Raw genomic sequence first — 21,204 nt, forward strand, 5'->3', positions numbered from 1 at the left:
GCTGTGCTGTACCTGCAGAGCACATTTTCATACACCCTGTGCAACAGAAACTTCCCCAAGCTCATCAGCTCCTGTGCTCAGGCAGACAAAAGTGGGAATTTCACTCCCAACTTAAAGCACACGGGAGGAAAGGGTCTTCCCAAAAGCCACCCTCAGTTTGGACCCCAATCCCTTGCAATGTCAAGGAGATGAGGTAGCTGAGCCTAAAATTTCCAAACATCGCTTTCACCACCATAACCCTGAGTGCATAACAGACATCCAAACAGGAGAGACTTTTCTTTCCATCTCAAATAACTACCCACACAATGTGGAGTCCTGTGTGCAGTCAGGACCAAACCCTAAAGTTTCAGGCCACCTTTGCTTTGGCATAACTTTCACTCAAACCAGCAAATCACAGAGTCACAGACTGGTTTGGTTTCAAAGGGATCTTAAAGCTCATCCAGTCCAGGCAGGGACACCTTCCACTGTCCCAGGCTGCTCCAACATCCAGCCTGGCCTTGGGCGCTTCCAGGGATCCAGGGGCAGCCACAGCTGGGTGCTCTGGGCACCTATTTATTCTTCAAATAAAGAATTTCTTCCTAATATTTGTCAGCCTGCCCTCCTTCAGCTTAAGGCCATTCCTCCTGGTCCTGTCATTCCATGCCCACAGTCCCTCTCTAGCTTTCTTATAAATCTTCAGAAATTCAACATTTTATCACCACCCCTGAATGGGCTGGGGCAGAAAACAAGGCTCAGTTATGAGTTCACAGGTTAGGCTGAAGAGAGGCAGCACAGTCCTGGCTCTCACAGCTTCCCTGGGTGTTTGGCTGGGCTCAGGCTCTGCCTCGGAGGCAGAAGCACTAAAAGCTGCACTCACAGAAGAACCAACTGAGCATCAGAGCAGAGCAGAATGTGACCCCAATCATCAACTCCGTTCCAGCAGGAAACCAGCACAGCAGAGATGTAAACACTCCACCAGTGTAACTGTTCTGCCAGGCTGGAATTTTTCTATTTTGGGTCGAAAAGAAATAGTGCAAGTGAAATAATCACAATTATTCTTTACACCTACTGCTGATAAAAAGAACATATTTTCCTCAAAAATAGTTTTATTAAAGCCAATCTGTTTCATGGGAACATATCCAATGCAGGGAACCTGACAAGCACCTGTCAAAATATTTCAGTTCAGCAATAGCAACTCAACTAATTTCTATAATGTTTTTTCTATATTTAGACATTTATAGTTGTATAGTATTACCTATTCTTAAAGCCAAAGTTGTAAGTCTGAAAGTACCTCTCAGCAGGGGAATTCAGGCTCCCCCATGAGCTCTACTTATCAAAAGCATTTTCAGGCTGCATCAGCTCAAAAATAAATTGCTGCCAAGATTTTCTTCATGTCTGAGACTACTTAAGTATTGGGATAGATTGTACTCAGATCTGTGAAAGCCTCAGCATTGGAGATCTTTAAGAACAGCTTGGCCAAAAACCTGCCAGAAATGACTTAGCAGTATCTGATTCTGCCTCAGGCATGGGAGGGACTGAGAGACCTCCAGGCAGGCCTTGGAATCCTCCTTTGCTGGGCTATCACTGCCCCATGAAGCAATAAAAGAGCTGACAAATGAAACCCATCCTCTCCCAGATGGGTGAGACCAGCAAACCCAAATTCAGCACTGCACAGTTACAGGGTTTAGGCTAAAAACCTGCACGGAGCCCCCCAGCCATGAGCTTTTATGGAAAATAAGGGAAATAATTACCCCAAAAAGCTCCATTTCCCAGCAAGCCTCTTTCTTTGCAGGACTCTAATAAATGATTGCAGCAGGAAACTCAACAAATTTGGTTACAATAGCAAATTAAAAAGCAACAGAGGTTATTTCTGGGTAACAAATTAGTAGGGGTTTATGGTACAGAAGTGAAAACACAAACCAGTTATAAACAATTTAAATAAACCAATAATTAACTGGGTCAAATAATATTTTTGTCAAAGGACATTCCCTTGTAACTCACAAAGAAGAGATGCCCTGCAACACTGATTAACCCTCCCCATCATAACTGCAGATAAAGCTGAAAGCACACAAAAACTGTATGAGATTGAAAACCATTCATGACAAGATCCAAGGAATTCAAGTTACTTAAAAAAAAAAAGAAAAAATAAGAGAATTTTAATTCTGAAGTCAGATATCTACAGGCTATTTGAAAAAATGCCTCTTTCTAGAGACATTTACCCTCTCTCTGTGTCACATTGAAAAAAGAACCCAAACAACCAAAAAACCCCAAAGCTACCATCTGTCATCAAAACATCTCAATTTTATTCATTCTGATTGGCTGCTCTGAAAAATGACAATTTAAAATGCTTCCATCCAGCTAAGAAAGATCTCATTTTTTAAGAGAAGACCTTACAAGAATTCATTTCCTTTCATGTAAGCAGTATTGAACACAAATATTTTGTACACAGTAAGATTCTTCTTCCATTGCCTGTAGAAGAATCAATTTTTGCTATTACTACATGGAAAAAAATGGAGCTTTCAATGACATTTCTGGCAATTGGCCACATCCCACCAGATTCTAATTTGCTTGTGAAAAACTAAGGTGCTTGAAAATCTTTCCTTATTTCACCAGTATTTAGATCTTCATGTTACAAACTCTGCCTATTAGGTGCTGCATTTTAAGGCCATTGTTGAAATCAACTTTATCTCTAAACTGTTACTTGGTAATTACTGAGAAATTTATTCTAGACTAAAAGAGAAGTGCTGTAATCAGGAGCTTCAGTAATCTTGGAATTTTTGCTTATGAACTGATAGTTGGATCAAGAACAAAAGAGATGTCCTACTTTACTCCTTCTGCAACAATAATTTATTCTCAAATAGTCTGTAGCCTTCCATGAGGATATAAATGCCTGAAAAAACCTGAAAATTAACAGAACGAGACAGGTAAGGCTCCTGTGGAGACCTCAGATCAGTGATGATGTGGAACAGGCACCTTGAGCCTCGCAACTTGGAGCTGAAAGACCCTGACAGGGATTTTGAAGCTGCAAGGGGAATAATTTTGGAAGTCAGGAGGGAATGCAAAAATCTAGAAGCAAAATCTTCTAAGTTCTAGCAAGTGTTGTTTGGTGACAGCTCTGAAGGCAGGGAGGAGGTGCAGCAGCTGTGCCCAGCCTCTGACAGCAGCAGCAGACTGGAATTATTGCAGAACTGGCTGGAACAAACCAGGGATGTCTGTGGTTGACTGAGACAGATACAGAGCTTTCCCAAACTGCCTGATTATCCACATGAACAGACACACCTCTGTAATGAAATGCAGCTGGAATGATGAAAACAATTTTCAGTCCTTCTTACAACACCAAGGGGCTCAGCAGGGGCTGAGCTCAGCAGGGATCAGGCACAGCCCCCGAGCACAGGACCCAGCTGGGAGATGCTGCCAGTGCCCCTGGGAAAGTACAGGGACATTTCCAAACCCAAACAACTCCCTGGGATGCAGTGCCACCAGAATTCATGGATTCAGCAGTCACCTGAACCTTTAGATAACTTCCCACACTCAGTGACAGCACAGAGCGAGGTGGCAGGAATTTGCACATGTACTGCTTGCAGGGCTAACTGCACACAGAGAGGGGAGAGCCATGCACTGCATTCCAGCCTGGTCTGCTGAAATGGCAGAATAATTCAAATTTATTTCAACCCTTCCAATGACTTCAACAGGCTGTTGAATAAAACATCCAGACCATCTCCAGCACACTGAGGAGACAGATCCACTTTTCAGTTCCTGGCAGAATGAAATGAAAAGCAGAAGCAAAGCCAGTTCCCCTTGCAATAACTCACATCAAGTTTCATCAGGGTTGAGAGGTCTTTCTTTGCTGCTTCCACAATGGCATCAATGTGTTTGCTGTTACAGGAGTCCTGCACAGCACTGTAATGGAAAACTGCTGAAGGAGTTTCTGTCACTGTCACAGTCTTCTTCAATATCGACTGCAAAGAGAAGAAACACATCAAGGATCAGGTTAAACATCAAAATTGGCACCTACCAAAATTGGCCTTTATTGTCTGCATTCTCTACCCACCACAACTGGTGGTCTGCAAAAAAAGAAATCTGGGTTTCCAAAAAAGCAACAGCTTCCTAACTTCATTATCCCTGTATTTTTCTGCACAGCCTGACACTCGAATCAAACAAAGTTACTCATCACAGCTTGTGAAAGGGAAGGAATGAGAGACTTCAGAAACTGGGCTGCTGCCTGCTTGATGGAACTAAAACTTTATCAACACCGTACACAAAGATGCAGGAAAAGATAAAACGTCTGTCAAGGTCACAGTGAGCAACAGTTTCATTCCAGATTTTAAGGTGAAGCTTTATAATTCAAGAGGGTTTTGTGCTCTTGGCTTCCAGGTCAGTATTTGGAAAAAGCAGACCACAAAAATAAAAACAGATTTATAAATAATGACTAGAAACCTACAGCTGATACAAGTTTTTAATTCCTTGCTGTAAAGGACAGAGCATGGTCTGACAAATCCAAAGAATCCTTTTCATGAGTCAGCGGAAGAAAACACATAAAAAGTTGCAGCAGTGGTTTCCCATTGCACACCAAGAGAATCTCCACAGAATTTCAAGATGTGCAATAAAATAACTTGATAGCCACTAACATCTACTGAAACACCTGTAAGTTAAAAAACAATAACACAAAAGCATTCAAGGCCAGGCTGGGTGGTGTAGGGAAGGTGTTCCTGGCCATGGCAGGGGGATTGGACCAGCTGGGCTTCAAAGGTCCCTTCCAACACAAACCATATGGGGATTCTGTAAATCCAAATATCCCAACTCGCAGAGAGCTGCAAGGGCAGCGTTTGGAAGGCAGGAAGCAAACATTTAAATGACTGCAAGCAGAACGAGGTGAGGAAGGGCAGGGCAGGAAGCAGGCTGGGCTCTGGGGAGCAGCAGACCCACCTTGGCCACGGCGGGGCTGCCGGCGTCCTCGGGTGCCAGGTGCACCCTGGCCCTCTCGTAGGCCATGTCCATGTCGGACTTGGCTCCGCTGGAATTGTCTGCAAGCAACACAAAAATCCTGCTGTGAGCACCTCCTGCACTGCAGCTTCTGAGAAGCAGCAGGTAACACACCAAGGGGGGCAAGTTGGCACCTTCACATTCCTGTTATTTCCCAGCTCCTTATGACCTGGAACTTGAAATCTTCCCATGTGAACTCGGGTGTACGACACGTCCCAGAATTCCCACGCCCACTCTTGTACAGAGTGCAGCCATTATTTGAAGGTTTGTTGTGGGGCTTTTTGTCCACTGAGAATTGGCAGAGCTCTGGAGAGAGGGAAATCCTCATAACTTAATTTGAGGTGCTTCTCATGGCTTTCTGCAAAACTGCCTGAGGTGCTGCTGCTGCTGGCTCATATCAGCTGCTGCATTTTATTTTCAATACTCTACAAATCCTTGAAATTCTTCATAGGGTTAACATTAAGTTTTAGGGGCAAATTTCCTCATTTGTGAGAGCAGCTCACCCTCTGAGCTCATCTGTTGCTCCTTCAAGATGTTGATGGGTTTGTACAAAAGGTGGGATCAGCTGAAGAAATCTTATTTATTTTAAAAGCCTTTTTGGAAAAATTAAGCATATTTTCTATTCAGTTCCACATCCTTGGAAGTCACAGTGTATGAAGCTGTCCTTTCTTATCAATCCAGGTTACCTGTTACCTTTTATCCTCTAAAACCAGGCTGTGCTCAAGGGGAGGGACACAGGAAGAATATCAGACCACTATTACTATTATAAAATAGCAGTAATAGTAATAGTAGTAGTAGTAGTAGTAATAATAATAATAATAATAATAATAATAATAATAATAGCAGCAGCCAGGAAAAGGCAAATCCACCAAATTTTCCTCACTATTATCAGGAAATTATTAACATTTTCTTCACCAAACTAAAGAAATTTTTTGCACGTGATAAATTGCCATTTCATATGGAGAAAATTATGATCAGCAACTTCTAAAAGTCTTTCCATACAAAGCATTTTGCTCCCAATAATTTCAGATCTTTCCTACAACTTGTCCAAATTGTGGGGCTGAAAGTTACATAAGAAATTCCCTTACAGTTCTCACTTATTTCATTCATTAATTTGAAGTCAACACTACTTCCATTCCTTACTTCCCAAATTTAATACATCTTAATTACATTAGGTCCTTGGCTGTCTCATCCACCTTCCAGGAACTTCTCTGAGCTAATCAATAATGGAAACATAACTGGGAAACTCCTTCTATTTAAAAACCTTGAACAGGATTCCCACAGCCTGAAGAGTTACAGATGAGTTTAAGAATCAAGCAGAAATTGCAATTTCCTTTAACAAATAAATCTATAATAATTTCAATCTTATTTCTATGCCTAATATATCTCCAAAACAGACTATGCAGAAAAGTTTACATTTTCTTCCTTATACCTTTTACCCTCAGTCACTACATTCTTCTTACACTTTTGCTTTTATAAATACAAATTGCTGCTCAGGAATGAGCTGGGCCCTTTGGAAAAGCAATTGTCTTTCCTGAGTGGCAAATTCTGTCACCTAACAAAATGAAATTTTTAATTCTGAATTCCTTCCCCACCTGTCTCTCCCAAGAGACACACACTTGAACTTGCCCAGGATTGCCCCAGCCTTTGGGAAGTTGGCTTTTGGAACCAGAATTTACAGCATTGTGATCTGTGACCATGTGACAATACCACCCTACCATGAAGGGCTGCCCATAAACTTAATTTCATAAACACTGTTTCTATTTCTGAAGGGGCTTGACTCCTATCTCCCACTCCAGCTAGGCCAAGGGAAGAATCCCACTGCCACAAATATTCAGATCTATCTCAGAGTACTCTTTCCATGTCATCTTGAGGAAATGCCCTTGAGTTCTGCCAGGGGAGGTTTAGATTAGATATTAGGAAAAAATTTTTCATGGAAAGGGTTGTAAAATATTGGCACAGGCTGCCCAGGGCAGGGGTGGTGTCCCAGCCCTGGCAGTGTTCAAAGGACATGTGGGTGTGACACTTGGGGACATGGTTTAGTGGTGAACACAGGGTGGTGCTGGCCTGGCAGCTGGACTTGAAGATCTTAAAGGTCTTTTCCAGCCTCAACCATAATTCTGTGATCCACAAATATAAACAATCAAACCTGCCACTGGGATCTTAATAAAGTCATTTAATGATCAGCCGCCAAACAAGAAACCCAACAAGCTGACCCGAAGTTCATTGTCATCAGAACTTACAACCCATAAGATAAAAAATAAAAACAGCCATGCTGTTGATGCTATTAACTGAATGTCCTGCACACTGCAGCATCAAAGATGCTAAATCAGCTGTAAACAATAAACTGGGATATCAGCAAGAGCTGGATCTGACTCCCTGTCCATCTCCCATCCCACGGTGAGCCAAACTCCCGAGCCCCAACACACCGAGTGCATTTTCAACCCAAACACTCCAATTCTGGCCTCTCCTCCCCAGCCCTGCACCTTAAAAACCCGGGGAAAGGAGCACAAGGAGGCATTCTAAGAATGAAAGCTGCTGTCTGCTCAAAGCAGGAGCCCTCCCCTGGTGCCCACAGTGATTACTGGAGCTGCTGCAGGACGAGCTGCACGCCGCGCCAGGAGAGCAGGAGGTGATGGGCAAGGAGAGGGATGGATGCTGCCTGAGGAACACACGGTGTCCCACACGCTGCTGGGATGGCCATGGCACAAACAATGGCAACTGCCACGCTCCCTGGCAGCATTCCTGCCTTCTCAAAGGGAAGGAATGAGAGACTTCAGAAACTGGGCTGCTGCCTGCTTGATGGAACTAAAACTTTATCAACACCGTACACAAAGATGCAGGAAAAGATAAAACGTCTGTCAAGGTGACAGTGAGCAACAGTTTCATTCCAGATTTTAAGGTGAAGCTTTATAATTCAAGAGGGTTTTGTGCTCTTGGCTTCCAGGTCAGTATTTGGAAAAAGCAGACCACAAAAATAAAAACAGATTTATAAATAATGACTAGAAACCTACAGCTGATACAAGTTTTTAATTCCTTGCTGTAAAGGACAGAGCATGGTCTGACAAATCCAAAGAATCCTTTTCATGAGTCAGGGGAAGAAAACACATAAAAAGTTGCAGCAGTGGTTTCCCATTGCACACCAAGAGAATCTCCACAGAATTTCAAGATGTGCAATAAAATAACTTGATAGCCACTAACATCTACTGAAACACCTGTAAGTTAAAAAACAATAACAAAAAAGCATTCAAGGCCAGGCTGGGTGGTGTAGGGAAGGTGCCTTCCCTGCCTTGTTCAGCCACTGCCACGTGCACCGCACATCAGGGCTCTTTGGGGAAAAAAAAACCACCAAAACAATAGAAGACAACTTCTGTGTAACCTTAAAAACAGAGTTAGGAAGACTTATTTCCAGGGACAATGAAGGGGTGAAGTTGTTACATCCAAAAGGCCTCGCTGTTTTATTTCTGCTTTCTAACTCCTCTGTCCCCCAGCCCAGATGCTTCCATGAATTAATTCTATCTATTTTTCTCCACACAGTTAGTACACTTATAAAGCAGAGTAGCCTGAGCTGGCAGAATCCCATTCCCTCATCTGCTATGCTTCAGGTTAGATAACTGCACAAAAAAACAGAACAGATTACAGCCAGTCCCAGGAGCAACTGAGGCAGAGGTGTTTTCTCCCAAAGCAATTTTTAGCAGTGTTTATTAATTCTAACAACAAGCAAATCAAGGAGATGTTGAGATAATGGCACTTGTATGACTCTAACAGTTTTCTCCTCTCTGAATTAATACTAAACATGATCAATATTCCATGGAGTCTGAACACACACTAAGGAGTGGAATAGAATCTGAAGCAATATCTTGATCTTTTCATTACAGACATCAAGGCACTTTCTGTGCAAGCTAAACAGTGAGAAGAAATCAGCTCTGTTAACTGAGGCAAATCATAATTACCCAATTAGATATGCTCCTTCTGCCAGTAAAAATTAGTTCTCTCTATCTGCTAAGCTCTGTGTACCTTGGCATAACTTTTACGACACATAAAGGGAGAAATGAAGGACAAATGGACATACCCACTGAGAAGTTTGCAGGGATCCTTCCATATTAAAGCTCCTAAGAACACAAGGACTGTCCCTGAGAATGCCACAGGGCTGCACAGGCAGAGCTCACTGAACTGCCTCATTTATCTCAGGGAAGGGGCTGTGTTCAGGGCAAGGATTAATTAATTTACCACTGAATCAAGTCTGCTGGTGCATTTTATAATTCCTGGTGTAAAACAACCTCACACACGTGAAAATCAAGCCAAGTCTTGTGTGGGCCAGTCAGTATTTTCTCTTAATTTGTCTCTCTGGCTTAGAAAGATTATCTACTTACCCCAACCAAAATTCTCTCTAACTCTATTTCTCCATCACATCCACCCCTCTGGACAGTAACATGGAAACCATGAAAAAATCTAAGTCCCTTTACACTTGCCCAGCAGGAACTGAAGAGGAAACAAATCAGCTCTCCAGTGTTAAAACTGAAGGAACTCCCCTTTGTTCTCCTCTGCACACCAGCAACTTCGTGTGGCAGCAACAAGTGACACAAACCTTACCCTGGGGAAAGCTCTCAGTGCTCAGGGCTCCCTCAGCCTGGCTCCCTCCTACCTCCTTGTCTCCAAGCCCTTCAACCCCTCATAGTTCCTTTCTCCTAAGTCACTCAATAGCCAAGGTGAGCAATAAAAGCAACTTCTAAAGAACTCAGGGCACCTTTATTCCACTGATTAAACATTTCTCTAGTAACAGTACCTGAGCATGAGCTTGGAATTCCCTCACAGTGGTTAATTTATTACTCATCTAACAGAGGCAGATGCCCGTGTTCTGTGATTCCCACAAGAACTCCAGTTTCTCCACCTTGGCCCAGAGGAAAATGCCTACAGTGGTGAAACTAAAGTTCCCCAAAATGATACTGCAGCATCAAACCAGCTCAGCCTCATAAATGTCTCCTCAGAGCATCCCATGATCCATCACCTTTATTACCTACTCTAAAGAACATTCCTCTAAAAGCAGCAAAGCAATGTAATGTGCTTCTTGGGACAATCAGCCAAGCAAGAAACGTGTGTCATCTTTTATGTGAAAGATGATGGCCTATCATCATAATTCAGTTTGTTTCAGTAATATCAATTAATAAAGCTCTTCATTTGCAGGTCTTGGTAGCCAAAGGATGTTCCCAGCAATAATCATGTCAGCAAATGATCATCATTGCTGATAATGACAGCAAAGGAATGCTCTCTGGGATAATAGTCCATTTGTTACAAAATAATTTTTTGACCAACAAGTTAGGAAGCAGCACCACTGCAAGATGATTATCTACCATGAACAGGACTGCAAGATGATTATCTACCATAAACAGGAAAATTATCTAACCCAGCACTCCAGAGATCATGTGGTTTCCCCCATGATTAGATAAATTACATATTTCCCACAATTTTACCAAGCACTACTTACTAGAAGTCTCTGTAGAGCCTGCATAGGGAGGTGATGAAAGGCTTCTTCTGAAAACATGCTCAGAGTTTTCTGCACCAGAAATTCTCAACATGTCTAAAATTTAAAAACAAATGTTGCAAACACAAGGTATCCCCTAATAAAGCAAGTTTCACTAACAATAAGAACCTTTAACTATCCACTATTAAAGGCTGACTTAAAGATTCTGAAACACTGACATTGAATATTAAATTTATTATTAAATTACATTAAACCTTTTTCTTGGTTTAGATTTAATGAATTTTTTTTCCATCTGTAGAGGCAAAATTCAACTCCCATCTATTTTCCTGGCTTTACCTTCAGTACCGAGTCTTTAGGTTGAAAATACACACATCCAGCAATTCTTCTGCTGATGTCTAGAGTGCTGTATTTTCCCAACTCCTTCTCTGCATTCAAAATGAGGTGTCATTTATTTTTCCCCTATCCTTCATCCCTCAATATCATTTAGAACACAGTAATATTTCCCTATTTAAGCTAACAACTATCCAAAGGCTTCAAACCTGAAATGAATCTAAGACAATCCTTAACTACTCTGACAAAATAAAAATCCCCTGATCAACAGCAGTGATACCAACAGTGGACAAATGTAGTGAAAGGACACAGGGGAATGGCCTCAAGCTGAAGGAGGGCGGGGTTAGACTGGGTTTGGGGAGGAAATTCTTTACTATTAAGGGCAGCGAGGCCCTAGCACAGGGTGCCCAGAGCAGCTGTGGCTGCCCCTGGATCCCTGGCAGTGCCCAAGGCCAGGCTGGACAGGGCTGGGAGCAGCCTGGCACAGTGGGAGGTGTCCCTGCCATGGCAGGGGTGGCACTGGGTGGGCTTTGAGGTCCTTTCCAACCCAAGTCAGTGTGGGTTCCATGCTGGGACTGGCAGGGGATGACCAGGGTGTGGCAGGCCCCAGGGGACACCACAGGCCAGGATTCTGTGAGTAGTACAAAAATTAAAGAAGATCCCAGAGGACAGTTCCTCCATGTTTCCAGAAGCATTACCCATTTCCAGGGCTTCCCCAGACTTTTCAAACTTCTCTCCACGATCCTCCTCCAAAGCACTGGGCGTTTGTCTCTTGCCCGCCTTGCTGGCGCTGCCTCCAGCGGTGACGCTGCTCACGGAGATCAGAGGGGTGCCCTGGCTCTGCTGGGAGCAGTGGGGACAAGCAAACATCAACCACCCCTGACACGTGTTCCACACCCTGGAGCCTGCACAAACCCCCAGGTACCACTCAGCTTGTGCTCATCAGTCCCAGATCCCCAAGGGTGGCTTGCCCTGGGATCTGCAGCTCCCTCAGTGCATCCCAGCAGGGCCTGGGGACTCCCAGCTTGACACTCTGAGCATTCCCTGACCCTGTGCCACCACGGGTGCAGCATTTTCCCCACTGCTCCAGGCAGAGGTGACATCATCAGCAAACATCAGAACTGCTGAAGCACCGAGCAGAGCACACACATCACCATGGAATGATGCACTTGGGAAGGTTAAGCTCCTCACCAATTCCCCAGGCATCAGTGTAGGCTGGGTTTTATGGGCTGGTTATACAAGTGCCTCAGTCCTCAAGCCTGTCATTATGAAATTAGTATGTAGCATTTGCTTTATGACCTTCTGGAAGAAGGAAAACCTCTGTGTGCCCTGCCAGGAGAGGAGAGGACCTGCCTCCCAAACTTACACAGCCGAAGAGCTCCGTGGTCAGCCCCAGGTAGTTGTGCAAGGCCAGGAATGTCACCCTCTGCAGCCTCACCATGATGATCTGCAAGCAGGGAACAAAGAAGCAATAGCAATGGATTTAGCATTCTTCCACACTCGTTCTGGCATTTAGACACAGTCATGCACCAGAGTACCTGAAAGCATTCTATAAAATACAGACTGTACCCTAAGCTGAAATTCCTTTTTAGCAGCTGATAAATTGAGAGAGAGACAGATTGAAATGATTTACCAATGACTTCACAATCATTTAATGGCATGAGAATCCAAAGACTTACTCCTAAACACCAAATACTTTTTGCCTTGAAATAGAAGTATTTGTGTCCAATTTTCCTCTTCATTAAAAAAATTATTCCAGCTCTCCCCATGGAGAACCTGTCCCACTGCCCCACAAGCACTCAAACCTAACACTGGAATCAGTGGCACCTTCCTCTGCCCTGCCAGCTAATTCCCACTCCTGAGCCCCCTTTCGTATCAGCTCTCACAGAGCAAATTAATTTGGTGTTAATGATCTGTTCTCCTTCAGCCAGCAGTATGAGGAGGTTCGTGTGTTGCTCATAAATCATCCAGAGACCAGAACAGTTTGCAAGGACAAACAGATTCAGAAGTGATGGCAAAGCAAAAGGACATCCCAGAAGTGACCCGTGGGGTCACCCTGTGGCTGCTTTATCTGTGGGACAAGGCACCACCCCTGGAAATCCTTAACCTGATCCCTGCACCACCTCCCACCTGCAGGAGATGCTCACTGGAGAGCTGTCTGAGCCCCTGCAAAGCAGGAGAAGGTGAACACAACAGCTCTTCCCTCAGGTGCTGACAGAGGCTTCTGAAGAGAAAATTCACACATCAGTCTGAATTTTGTGACTCTTCCAAAGCATTGGCCCTCACCAAACAGCTCCTGAGGGTCCAGCAGTTCCTGTTTCAGGACATGTGACAGTCTGTTCATGACTCCCAGCCATTCTGGAGCCCTCCTGGGGCATCCCAAGCTGCAGAGCCCACACCAGCACCCTTCTACTCCCCAAGGACCAACAGACTCACACTGCAGGTCTGGCTTGATTGATGAGGGTACCACAGGCAGAAACTCAATTAATGGAGATATACAGATACATAAATTATGTTTTCCTCTTTGGGATAATGCTGGATTATTAACTCTAGGGCTCAACAGCCAGGAGAACAGCAGAACAAATCCAAATCTTGATAAGATGTGCTGAGCAGTTCTGTATCTAGCAAGGGATGGATGATGAGCTTGCTGAGCCTCTAAATATCCTCCTGTAACCTGGAAATGAGAGTGGCTCCCCTTCCCCCTCAGCTCTACCTACCTGCACCATTCTCACAAGGGTTTCAGGGTACTTCTGGAACACATCCTGGAAGGCACTGGCTGGAAGCCTCAGTATTGTGGATGGAGTGGCTGCTCGGGCTGAGACCGTTTTATAGGGAGCAGGGTGACCCTAAGAGAAAGTTCCAGAGACAGGGGGTTAATCCATCAGAGATCCAATGCAATTCCTCCCAAGCTCCTGCTTTGCTGTTGTCTGTGCCTGACAGACACCGTCTGACCACAAAAAGCCTTGAGCTGGTGCTCCACGACCACGGGGGTGTAATGAGGGTGAATTCACCCCTGCATTAGAGACAGGGCAGGGAAATAAGCGCTCCAGGGAGTTGGATCAGGGTGAGGGAAGTGCCAGGCTCCCAGCTCTGACACAGCTGTATTACAGAGCCAGCCTTTGAAATCCCAGCTGGACAGGGCTGCAGAGAAAAGAGGGTTTGTTGATTTTATTATCTGTGCTGACACCCAAGTTATTTGCTGCAAAAACAACCCCAGACTCTCACAACCAGTGAAAAACACAACGAAATTGTACAGTAATTACAGACATAATGGAGGAAGACAAAAGACAGGCAGACTTCTTGTGTTTCAAGATATATATACACTTTTTTCATATATATACTTTAAATATTTCATGTGACAAATCCAAACAGCTTCTCTTTACTGGAGACAACATGGGTCTAGACCATCCTGCTCAAAGAACAGATGGAGAACTAACAAACAAATGAAAAGTGGGTAGAATACAGAGATTTTTTTCATACTGGAAGGCAAGCCTCTGGGTTTGGATTTTCCCCCTAAAATGAGAATAGATTTTAACAAAAATCTACTGCCAAACACTTGGATGAAAAGATAGACAACGTCCCTTTCACCCACTTAATAAATGCTGGAGGCAACACCTCTAACTCATAAATTAATTTACTAATCCATCAAATATTGATTTACACAGTATTTATAAGATAAAATGAGCCTGTTTTCAGCACAGAGCAGGAGCAGAGGAAGAAATGGAGTTTCTATTTTAACAGCACCTCTCAGCTCCAGCAGCTTTCCCCTTCCAAAGCAACACAAGGTACCTTTTTCCCAACACTGACACACAGATGTTAAATGCTGATTACAAACCAAACTGCCTGCAAGACTTGCAGAGCATCACACAACTCAACACAAGCACTTTGAAGGAATTCCTGCCTAAAGAACCCAGCAAAACCAAACAAGAGACTTTCTCTAATCACTCTGGAAAATAAAGCTGCAGCTCTGTCTGCCTGCTGGTCTGGAAGGCACTGTGAAGCAGTTTCTAAAATTAAATTAGATTAATTGGAACCAATTTCTTAATTACACCAACTTCAGCTGACCTTTTTATAAAATCTGGGGATGATATTAATAGCCTTGATTTTCAAGTTCCTGAGGGATCTGAAATTTTAAAAATCTCTTTGACCTACAGTGCAAAGCTCCCAGTGTCCTCAGTTTTCCCAAGTTTCTTTTAATTAAGTAAAGAAATTAACAAAAAAATAACATCTCTGTGCTTTGGCTGTACCCAAAAATAAATGCAGCAATCCTCTTCTACAGGCCAGTTTGCAGTCAGGCTTTACATGAAGAATTAATTTGTACTACTCATCCTTACATTTAAAAGAAAATGTATACAGTCTGCTTTTAAGCACTGCATGTGCCATCAAGTGTTTTTTCTACCAATCTCTACAGCAAAAATATAGTAAAAAACCAAGGAAATTATTACATTTTTAGTTGCTGGACAATGGTAAGTTTAGTGGTGTTTCATGAGTTATTCCAAAGAGCTAACTGATCCCTGGGTATCCCAGTACTCTGGTCCCCAGTCTACTCAGTGAAGTGCTTTGGGTATTTTCTGGAAAGTGCTCAGCACTGACAACCTCAGAAAAACAGCTTTAGGATAATGACAGATAACAATGCAGAAGCCTTTTTCTCCAAAGAGCAGCCCATTCCTCCAAGTTTTCAGCATATAATTTTGCCTCTCTGAAATCCCTGCATGAGAGCAGCTCCTCTGAAAGGGCCAACACCATGGCTAATGGGGCTGGGACATGCAAGAGCTGTCAGGGGAGTGTGAGGAGGAAATCTTCCATAATTGTCACTTCTCTCAGCTCTAATGTTATCAGCAGCACAGGGAGAGTACCACGTTCAAATTATACTATTCTGCAATCACACACTGAGATGACAAGAACACTTAAGTTATAATCAGTTATGAAAAGGGGTTTTTTTCAACAGAGAACTTTTTGTTCTCAGGGCAGGTAACTATTTACTTCTGTCTCGTTCCAAGAGCTGAGGCATCGCCTCCAAGCAGCAGCTGAACCCAGCTGACAGCTTAAGGCCAAATCCAACCAAGTTTGGTCAAAAAATCTGCTGCAAGAGACATGGATGTTTCACATTCTCCCACCTGCAGCAGTAGATCCTTTTTGGACCCAAAAATCTGGGATGTTCTCCGCATTTCCATGGCTGGATTTTGTCTTCATCTGCTCCTTCCTGAGCATCATCTACATCAACACTGCTGGCACCCAAAGCTCTTGGAGACATCAATCACTTTTTTATAAGCTCATCTATCTTGTCAGCCCTGCAGGCTCACCTTTATCCAAGTGTTTTTCCAGCTGTTTAATCCTGACTTTCATTCTTCCCCCCCTCAATCACTGCCATTTGATCAATATCCCTCACAGCCTCTTCTTTCTCCAACCTTCTTATTCCAGCTATGCCACCAGGCCCCAGTTTTCCTAAGAGCATCTCCACATGGAGGACAAGAGAAGAGTGAACCCCAAATCTCCAACAATCAGCATCACATCTCTGCTGGACCAGCTCACTCTGGATGAATATTGACTGCTCTGGGAAAAGCTCTGGCTGCGCACACAGGCTCTCAGCATGGGTTGCTGAAAACAAAGACATCAACAAGGCTCAGCTCAGAGATTTCTTTGGTATTTGAGGCAGTATCAAGTCAAAGTCATCAACTGCACCTCAGAACTGTTCCAGAATACCAGGAAAGGGCCTGCAGCTACTTGGATTCAAAAGCTCCCAGTTTCTCCTCAGAGTTTGGAGAAAGCAGCATCAATCTGTTCTCAGAATAAGGGGAGGCTCATGTCACAGCTGCTGCCTTTGTATTTAGTAGAACTGAAGGGACTTTTCAGTTCAAAAGCTGAAAGATTCAATTAGGAAAGCACCTCTGGTGTGACCTTTCTTTCAGGTCCACCAACAAGATCTTGCCACTTCTTGCAGTACCCTCAACCTTCTTGCACAACTCTCAACTAAGTGAGGGACCAGCCTGACATCATGTGCTGCAAAATCAGCAAAAGAATCACAAATCCAGCTCAGACAACTGAAATCCTCTCTGAATGCATCCCTTTCTTCACAACACAGCCATGTGTTTGGAGGTGCAGTGAAATCTAATTCAGGTTATGGTATCTGCAGGATGTTCTAAGACTCACTCACTGTTTTGGGATGACACTGAGGGGTCTCCTCTATTTTGATCCAGTGCTACTTCCTCTCTCCTTGCCTATTTTCATGCTACTCCTCTACCTAAAGTCTGCAAGGAACATAAGGAAGAGGAAAAACAGCAATGAAACAAGCAGCTCACGAAGCTGAGAAGGGAGGAACAAAAGAGTTGTAAAAATAAATGAGAACAAGTTTAGCAAAAAAAATTTCAAGGTTTTTTTCATTACAGATTCTTCTGCAGACAGCTAACTCTGTTCAGCACACTTTCAATCATTTCTATTTTTTTTTACTTACCAGTGGTATAACTAATGAGAAAGAGAAAAAAAAAATGACAGAATGAGAATTAAAAATGAAAAAAACCCAACAGGATAAAAAATGAATGGCAACCGCTTTTCTAGAAAACAAAGCCATAAAGCACTGCTATACAAGAATTTCTTTTCTAATATTCCTTTTAAGCAAGCAAGAACATGACTGGTGTACATGTTCCTTTATGATGACTCTGCTCTTTAGAACATTGTCATGAAGAAAATTTAGTGGTGGAAGTAACAAAGGCAAAGGTACTAATATGGATTTACAAAGATATTATTAATTTGACAGCAAGAACTAGACTTGTTACAGTCCAAATTTTTCCCTTTCTACAGAGAAAACTGTGACCAAGTTTAAAAAATGTTCTCACTGTTGACAGGTTTTATGTGAACTACAGATATACATAATATAGATGTACAGATAATGTGGCTAGAGGTGTGTGCCTGCTTTTGGAAATGACAAAGAATGACAGAGGATCCTTTAACTCCTCACACACAGAGCAATGGCACTTTCTGATGAACAGCAACAGCCAAGCATGGCAGAAACATGACAAAAGGTAAACATGAACAACTTATTGATTAGATTTATCTTCATTCTCTCAAATCTTATCCTACTAAAATCCTTCAAGAAACACCTTCAGGGATTGGGTATTATCAAAGATGTTGAATTCAACACCTTTCTAAAGTGATTCCAGCAAAACCATCAGTCTAATTCCAACTGAAACAAAATCCACCAGTTTTGCACTGAATATGATCAGCATTCAGCTCGTCCTGGCCCCTGCCAAAGAGCACAGCCCTCAGCTGGCCACCAGCATCACTGATGTTACCAAACAAAATAAATCCATCAAAACTGGTTTCAAAGTATAATTACAGTACTAACAACTGTCAGATTTATTTTCATTAGACTAAATAAAAACAAATTCATTAAGCAACCCATCAAACATGTAAAAGCCTGGACTGCTGGGCCCCAGCCTGGTCCTGCTCCTGCCTGAGTTGCGATTTGAGCAAATCAAACTGTAATCTCAGTTTTCCAGACACAAAGGGACCATTCAAATCCTCCTGCCAATCAGCAGCAGCCAGTCAAGCACACATTTCACAACCACCCTCCACACCACCAAGCTCAGCTTACACCTGTGAAGGCCTGGGAGGAGGAGAATTCATAAAAATAAAAAACAAACAAACAAAAAAACAACAACAAAAAAAAAACCAACAAAAACCATTTTGCATTCTGATTCTTCCCTAGGAATGGTCAAGGCCTGCTTCCCCTGCCAGGCTCTGTGGGAGCCAGCAGGGCTCTGCCCCTCCCAGAACTCACCGTGATGACATCCAGGATGCTCAGCAGGCTGTGCACGCTGTCTCCTGCCAGCACCTCCTTCACCACCACCTCTGTTCCATCCTGCAAGCACACACACAGCATTACTGCAGGCTCACAGCTGCATTTTGGCAGACTTGGAGCATTTCAGGAAGCTCAGGTGCTTCTTTTCTCTCTGCTCTGATGGAAATGTGCTAATTCCAACCACAGAGTTTTAAACCAGCATTCTAAAAGTGATAAATTAAGAGAAACTACGAGCCAGTTTTTCCCAGGGATGTTGTGATCTGCTTGTCTTTGCAATGCAACACCAACAAAACACAGCTTCCTTCATCCAGAGGTAGAATGAGCTCCCTTTACTGAGGGGTTACCTGTCAAGAGGTTGTACAAAAAATAGGCAGCAAAATGTAAAAATACACAGAAATCAGCAAATTTGATATAATTTCTAAACACAAGCCCACTAAACTTTCAGCCACTGGAAAACTGCTCACATTCAATAGTTAAACACAAAGTCCAGTCAGGAAGAAGGTAAAAATTTAACTTGGCAGAAGGGATCACAAGGACTGGTGCTCAGCATTTTGAGACCCACATGGAAAACAAAGCATCATCTTTTTTCCCCTGTCTACCCAAAAGTGAACCTGACTCTTCCCAGACAATCCCACTGACTCCTGCTGGACTGAGCTTGCTCTCTCCTGCTCTCTGTGCCCAAATACTTTCTGTAACGACCTTTCCAAAGGTGAATGCTTCCAAGCCCACCTTGCACCCTGTCTTCCCTCAATAACTTCTGCATCTCCTGTGTGAGGGTAATTCCAGCTGCCTCATCAGCTTTGTGTTCTGCTCTCTCATCTGAGACACGAGGGACTGCTACAAACCTTGATCTTTACAAATACCACGGCCCCAAAGAGCTGGGATTAATCCCTCCTAAACCACTGTGATTCACATGTCTAAGTTTAATCAATGCTTAATGATTCATGCCAGCCTATCTGCTGTGCCAACAGATTTCTCTCAGGAAGTGCAGAGCAGTGGATTCTTGTTAGAACCCTGGCTGCTGAGAATTTGAGACTTTCTGTGCTGACAGGCACTGACCCCCAGGAGAACACTGCATGTGACCTGAGGCCGTGGGGAAGCTTCCAAAATGGAATGACAGAACTGGGATTGTGGGTGTGGAGTTTGGATAGAAGTGTGTAATATCATGTGGTGGAAAACTTAAGAGTTTAAGGGTTTAGAATATAGTAATATATATAAAGCAAGATGGAGGTTTTAGGGTGGAGGCTGGTCCTTCTTCACCTTCTCCATGGGTTTGGGTGGTTTTGTGTAATTGGATAGAAAAGTCCACATTGCAGGGCATGGGTGGTTGGTTATTGGGTTAAAAGTAAAAATAATTTAGGTGTCATTGCTTAATTGGACAGTTTAGCCTCAAAAGACATTGTAGAGAGAGAGAGAGATGAGGTTCCATTTTTACCTTGTTAAAGTACTGCAGAACTCACAGCTTGTGAGACTGTAACATAGATAAGAACTAATAAGCATCTGAGTCTGAACAGGTTCTTACACTTTCTTGGATGCAAACTTCCAGCTTTCCATCCTGCACCACGTAGATGCTGTTGTCCAGCTGCCCGGGACGGAAGATGTACTCGCCCTCGTGCAGCTGCACAAAGAACATGTGCTTGCACAGCTCCAGGAACAGGGGCTTCTCAAAGTGCCCAAGGACCCTGCAGCAAAGAAAATGCAAAGGGAAAACCTGAAATTGCCACAGCCTTTGGAAAATCCTTCCTAAATCAGCAAAGCCCCAGCTGTGAGCGGCAGAGGAAGCCCAGAGGAGCAGCTGCAGAGAAGGAGCCTCAAAGAGCTCCCCAAAATAAGGTGCAAGAGCAGCATGAAACACAGAACTGTAAATGCTGGGGCTCCTTTGGAGGAACCCTCCAAGGAATGCAGGCTCAGAAGGAATTACAGCCAAACTTCCTCCAGCAAACACCAGCATGGCCTGTGGAGGGGAATAAAAATAAAAACCTGCCAGATACACACACTCCATGAGAAAAGTTACCCCAGGAACTTCCCCTTTTAGTGCAGCAGCCCTGTCCATGGAAGCAGGAGAAATACTGAAAAGAGGGAAAAGCTCCTGTCATCTGCATGTAATTGCAAGTTTGGAATATTCCATCTCCTGCTGGTAACATGCACGTGGATTCCAGGCAGTCACTGCCAGGCAGAGAGAAATATGGGTTTCACACCTGATCACTCTGTACAGAGCTCAAACAGCTCACATTTATCAGGATCAATCCATCAAATCCTACTGCAACATCAATTAGTCATAGGAGATCGTAACTCCACAGCAGCAAGTTCAGATGACTGAAATAGCATTTTCATTTGAGAATGTATGACCTTCAGGAGTACATTATATCACAGCTGGGAGGAAAAATGAACATCCACAAGCAAAACTAAAATTACAGATTGGAAGATCTCCTCCTCTTTGCTGTGTCAGCAATTTAACCCCTTGCTGAAGGGCCACAAAGACCACCCCTTCTTCTTAGTCTGCCAAAGAGCTGTGGAGATTAAGCTGACTTTGATTTATCTGCAACCTTTTCAGGTAGAGAAGTAAAAGATCCTGCAGCCCAGGGAGCTGTCAATATGGTATCCAATTAACATTTACCAATTATGATGCTTT

General features: G+C 43.4%; 1 protein-coding gene and 1 long non-coding RNA gene across 3 annotated transcripts in view; one reads left to right on the forward strand and one right to left on the reverse strand.

The window, feature by feature from the left end:
- Positions 1–21,204, reverse strand: part of PNPLA7 (patatin like phospholipase domain containing 7) — a 129,874-nt gene that overhangs the window by 101,262 nt on the left and 7,408 nt on the right. Inside the window, exons 8-15 of one of the 2 annotated variants that reach the window (XM_068211544.1) lie at positions 20,095–20,254; positions 18,552–18,632; positions 13,492–13,620; positions 12,141–12,221; positions 11,473–11,614; positions 10,448–10,540; positions 4,906–5,003; positions 3,792–3,938 (exon numbers count right to left, since the gene is read on the reverse strand). In XM_068211544.1, coding sequence (XP_068067645.1) covers positions 3,792–3,938; positions 4,906–5,003; positions 10,448–10,540; positions 11,473–11,614; positions 12,141–12,221; positions 13,492–13,620; positions 18,552–18,632; positions 20,095–20,254 — 931 coding nt within the window. Of the gene's footprint in view, positions 1–3,791; positions 3,939–4,905; positions 5,004–10,447; positions 10,541–11,472; positions 11,618–12,140; positions 12,222–13,491; positions 13,621–18,551; positions 18,633–20,094; positions 20,255–21,204 lie in introns of both variants that reach the window. The other variant, XM_068211543.1, reaches the window with a different exon arrangement.
- The window catches only part of LOC137486356 (uncharacterized), a 96,329-nt gene that overhangs the window by 50,492 nt on the left and 24,633 nt on the right, over positions 1–21,204 (forward strand). The gene's annotated exons all lie outside the window — the stretch shown is intronic.

Source organism: Anomalospiza imberbis, chromosome 21 (assembly GCF_031753505.1).
Source record: "Anomalospiza imberbis isolate Cuckoo-Finch-1a 21T00152 chromosome 21, ASM3175350v1, whole genome shotgun sequence".
Taxonomy (NCBI): Eukaryota; Metazoa; Chordata; class Aves; order Passeriformes; family Viduidae; genus Anomalospiza; species Anomalospiza imberbis.